At 48.1% G+C, this 4,962-nt stretch overlaps 2 protein-coding genes across 2 annotated transcripts in view; one reads left to right on the top strand and one right to left on the bottom strand.

The window, feature by feature from the left end:
- Nucleotides 1-2,075: 2,075 nt before the first annotated feature.
- On the bottom strand, nucleotides 2,076-4,155 carry LOC114040221 (actin, cytoplasmic type 5). The gene is made up of 2 exons (XM_027858255.1): nucleotides 4,066-4,155; nucleotides 2,076-3,589 (listed from the first exon to the last, which is right to left on the bottom strand). Exon 2 carries the CDS (start codon nucleotides 3,567-3,569, stop codon nucleotides 2,439-2,441), a length of 1,131 nt encoding a protein of 376 aa, XP_027714056.1. The 5' UTR covers nucleotides 3,570-3,589; nucleotides 4,066-4,155; the 3' UTR covers nucleotides 2,076-2,438.
- A 482-nt stretch (nucleotides 4,156-4,637) lies between these two features.
- Nucleotides 4,638-4,962, top strand: part of ARID3B (AT-rich interaction domain 3B) — a 56,029-nt gene continuing 55,704 nt past the window's right edge. Inside the window, exon 1 of the mRNA XM_027858260.1 lies at nucleotides 4,638-4,685. The gene's annotated coding sequence lies outside the window, so the exon portion shown is untranslated. The remainder of the gene's footprint in view (nucleotides 4,686-4,962) is intronic.

The raw sequence follows: 4,962 nt of genomic DNA, 5'->3' as shown, positions 1-4,962 counted from the left end.
AGGGGGAAAAACCTAATCATTAACCTTCTAATCAGTAAACATGCAAACTTTTTATCATACATACCATTAACTTTTTCATGCCTATTATCAAAGCACTTATTGGCTAAGCATCATCTTTCCTGTGATCTATTCGTTTTACAAACCAAAGGAAGAGGGCACATAATTTTAAATGATTGAGAGGCTAGAACTAAGTTCCTGGCCTATATTCAGTACAAGAGGTCAGACATGTCCTCTTTTGAATGCATTCTTTCAGAGAACTGGCTATGGCATTTTAATATAATGAACGGCTTAGTTCAATGCTTCCAACTGAATTAAGATCGACAATGCAGAGGTCACACAGAATAAAGAGCAATGCAAAATGTAATCTTTAGCTAACTAATGATTCAATAGCTTCCTGCCCCATGGGAAAGCCAAACTGCTTATCCCATTACAATAGTCATGAAACAATTAGTTATTTCCTAACATGGACATAAAGTACTCATTTCTCATTGTTTTTGGAATTGAAGTGCAGAAAAAATATTTGTACTTGTATAAGGAGCCTCTAGTTTTTACAAACCCCTTATATACCCTATGTCAATTGGTGCTGCATTGTGACTACACAAGTGAAAGTGTACTACACAGTATGACTACACAGTGAAAGATTGGAGGACTTAACAGTCTGGTGACTTGGGTTTGAATACAGCCTTAGTTACTTCTTTCCTATGAGACAACTGGCAAGTTATTTAGCCTTTCTGGTTAAGAATAAAAATTATTGGGACTCAGAAGTAGGAATTTTTACTTTGCTGATTAGTGCTAATATAACATGCTACAAAGGAAAGATGTCACCTTAAGGCAGTCTTGATTAAGACTAGAGACTAGGAAGACTCTCTGGGTCTGTTTCCTCACCTGTTAAAACGGGGAGATGGAGTGGCTTGAGGATTGGGTTAGTTGACACCTAAATTCTCTTCCAGCTCTAAATCTTAAAATACAATAATCTTTAATCTTACTCTGCATGCTGCCCTATGTCTAGAGATCTTTTTTAATCGGCTGACTTCCTGTGGCCCCTAAAGCCAAGGTGGTAAAACGAATAAAGCTGGCCTTGGAAGTCAGAAGACTTGGCATTTAAGTCCCACCTGACACTGTCTAAACTATGAATTGTGGAGGTGCCAATCTGCATTGCTACAGGGAGATTCTCCAGCCAGGAGATCCCTATAATCACAGGTACAGACCGTCCTCTTAAAACTCAACTCAAATCTCACAGCCTACGTATAGCCTTTCCTTGACTTTTCTCCTTTGAAGTTCAGCTAACTTTCTTCTGCCTTTTCTGGCGAACTTATCATGTAACTGTTAATGACTTGTTTTATCCACCTAAATGGACTGAACTTGAGGATAGCAAACACTTTGTTCCGTTTAGCTTGGCACTAATGTTGTTGCCTAGTTCAAAGCACTATGCATACAACTGGTACTGAAATGTTTGTTCAAGAAATGATGTATACTATTCCTACTACATTCATTTGGAAAATTTAGATGTAAGCTAGAACTCATTTCTCCCAAGTAGGACAATTTCCTTTGTGGAAATTAATCACACACACACACACACAGTCAAAGGAAAATTACAATCTGGAAAAATCCTTTTAGCCTTAGGCTCAGATCTAATTTTATATCAGGATTAGCAAACTGTTTATTTGAAATACAAATCAAAATTTTAAAAACCCTTTACAGGTTCTAAGAATATTTCTTGAATACTTAAAAATGACTTCAAATTTTCATGTAATAAACTTAGGGGAAAAAAAAGTCTGTGACTCTCTGCTATAATGGTAAATGAAGGCTGAACAGTACTTGTATTGAGGTAAACTGAGTTAGGAATTTGATTGGCATTCACAACAGACAATTTCCTTGCTAAAAGGTAAGGTTAAGGAGCTAAAATTTACTACCTTCTTACTTGCATTTATAGGGAAGCAGCTGAAGGAGTAAATACATACAATACCTAGAAAGGAATAGCTGCTTTATCACACTCAGGGCACTTTCACTGTGGCAAGTAACAATTTTATTTTGGCAGACTTCTCTTTATGCTTATGGTAGACTAGGCAAAATTGGAATTTTTAATTGCAGAATTTTTATTTTACATTAACAGAACAATGTTAATTACAGTTCTATTTAGAGCAATATCTACCACAGTCAAATCTAAGTTCCTGAAACTTCAGTTTGCCAGGAGTAGTAGCACAAGCACATAACAAATTATTAACAACTGCAGTGTAAACAATCCACCTCTATTGATGTACTAAATGTACTTAAAGAAAACAAATATCACAAGAAGGTCAAATAAATAAATAAAAAGTTAATGGAACAAGCTTCTCATGGGCATTTTCACAAACATTTGGTCCATTTGTGGTCTATGTAAACATCTGACCTGGCACATATATACCTGCAAGTAACAAGGATTAGGTAACCAAAGTTAATTAAAAGCATTTCCGGTGGACAATAGAAGGACCAGACTCATCATATTCCTGCTTGCTGATCCACATCTGCTGGAAGGTAGAGAGAGAAGCCAAAATGGAGCCTCCAATCCAGACTGAATATTTTCGTTCAGGTGGAGCAATGATTTTGATTTTCATGGTGCTTGGAGCCAGGGCTGTGATCTCCTTCTGCATTCTGTCAGCAATGCCAGGATACATAGTGGTACCACCAGATAACACTGTATTAGCATACAGATCCTTTCGGATGTCAACATCACACTTCATAATGGAATTGTAGGTGGTCTCATGAATCCCACAGGACTCCATTCCCAGGAAAGAAGGCTGAAAGATAGATTCAGGGCATCGGAACCTCTCATTGCCAATGGTAATGACTTGACCATCAGGTAGCTCATAGCTCTTCTCTAAGGAGGAAGAAGAAGCTGCAGTGGCCATTTCTTGCTCGAAGTCCAGGGCAACATAACACAGCTTCTCTTTGACATCCCTCACAATCTCCCTCTCAGCTGTTGTGGTGAAGCTGTAGCCTCTTTCAGTCAAAATCTTCATGAGGTAGTCGGTGAGGTCCCGACCAGCCAGGTCTAAACGCAGGATAGCATGTGGAAGGGCATAACCTTCATAGATAGGGACAGTGTGAGTGACCCCATCCCCAGAATCCATCACAATACCTGTGGTACGACCAGAAGCATAGAGAGACAGCACTGCCTGGATGGCCACATACATTGCTGGAGTGTTGAAGGTCTCAAACATGATTTGTGTCATCTTCTCTCTATTGGCCTTTGGGTTCAGAGGTGCTTCTGTGAGCAGAACAGGGTGCTCCTCTGGGGCTACTCTGAGCTCGTTGTAGAAAGTGTGGTGCCAGATTTTTTCCATGTCATCCCAGTTGGTGACAATACCATGCTCAATTGGATACTTCAGGGTAAGGATGCCCCTTTTACTCTGGGCCTCATCACCCACATAGCTATCCTTCTGCCCCATGCCAACCATGACTCCTTGGTGCCTGGGGCGACCCACGATGGAAGGAAACACAGCCCGAGGGGCATCATCTCCGGCAAAGCCAGCCTTGCACATGCCAGAGCCGTTGTCTACCACAAGGGCAGCAATTTCTTCATCAGCCATTTTGGAATGCGCCTGTAAAACTAGGGTAGAGACGGTGGAGAACGGGTTAGACTCTAGGCTGGGACCTGCTCATTTCTCCCCAGACAACGCCTGCTCAGGGCAGATGCCCGGATTCACCCCACATCTAGCCTGCCTGGATTACGGATGAAGAGAAGGGCCATGGCGGGGTCACCGCTGGGGCCTCCCGGGACAGGCAGGAAGGGGCCTAGCGTGGGCACCTCTCCCGAGGCGGCGCCGGGGTCCGAGAGGCCTACGGACGTCCGGGCCTCCGAGAGGGGGAGCAGAACGCAGGCCTCGGGCTCTGCAGCTCCGCGGGGCGGCGCGAGGCTGATGAGTCACCGGTGTGGCGGCACAGAATGCGAGCTTAAGAGGCCGGGCGGATCGGGCCTGCTCGTCTCCGTCCTCCACCTCCTTTCACTACGCCTTCCTACATGGCGCCCCTCGCCCTTCCCCCTCCTTCCCCGGCCGCTCCGCATCTCAGCCCAATCCCGTTTACCTCACGCTGGCACAGCCGTAGGCGCCCGTCCCGCATCCGACGACGGCTGCGACTGCTATGTCACTCAGCCAGGGCGCGCGCCCCGGTTTTAAACTCACCGCCGGGCGCGCTCACACCGGAACCGGAATGCCATCCTACTCTAACCTCCCATTGGCCGAAGAATTTACCGTTCATTTCCGCCCCAGACCCCGCTCCCGTCCTGCTCCTCCCCTCCTTTTTTTCTTTCACTCCCTCCGGAGGAGGAGTCACTTCCGGCCAGGCCTCTCTCCACCTCCTCTTCCGGCCTCGGGCCCCACCTCCCCCCAACCCCCACCGCCCTCCCCCTCGCCCCGCTCTTCCTCCCCTTCCCTCTCTCTCCCGCCCCTCCCCCTCCCCCTCCCTCCTCTCCCTTCCCCCGCCCCGCCCGCCTGCCCTGCCCCGCCCCGGCCCCCGGCGCCGCTTCCGGTGTGGGCCCCGCCTCGCTGCCCCAGCCGCCGCTGCCGCCTGCGGGGCTGGAGGAGGAGGCGGAGAAGGCAGAGCCGGGGCCGCAGCGGTAGCGGCAGCGGCAGCGGCAGCGGCGGCCGGACTGGGGACCAGAGCTTCGGCAGGACCGGGCCGGGCCGAGGCCGGAGCCGCCCGAGGTAAAACCGCCCTCCCGCTCCCCTCACTCCCCGCCCGGAGGACTCAGTTTCCACATCTGTAAAATGAGGGATTTGGACGAAATCAGCCCTCAGCGGCCCCCACCCCGCTGTGATGAGGGAGCGAGAGAAGGAAAAGGGGGCAGCCAGAGGAGCCAGTGGGGAGGGGGCGATTTGGAAAGCAGCGAGATGGGAAAACGGGGCGGGGGGCAGGGGAGACGAGTCAGTGGGGAGGGGGCGAGGTGGGAGGGGGAGAGGAGTCAGTGGGGAGGGGGCGAGA

This window comes from Vombatus ursinus, unplaced genomic scaffold (genome assembly GCF_900497805.2).
Source record: "Vombatus ursinus unplaced genomic scaffold, bare-nosed wombat genome assembly UNPS02012811.1, whole genome shotgun sequence".
NCBI lineage: Eukaryota > Metazoa > Chordata > Mammalia > Diprotodontia > Vombatidae > Vombatus > Vombatus ursinus.
The sequence above is the reverse complement of the archived record's forward strand: the minus strand, read 5'-3'. Positions and strand labels throughout refer to the sequence as shown.

Bases quoted from the DNA above. Each gene is read 5' to 3' on its own strand.
- LOC114040221 (XM_027858255.1), bottom strand. From the start codon at position 3,569: ATGGCTGATGAAGAAATTGCTGCCCTTGTGGTAGACAACGGCTCTGGC.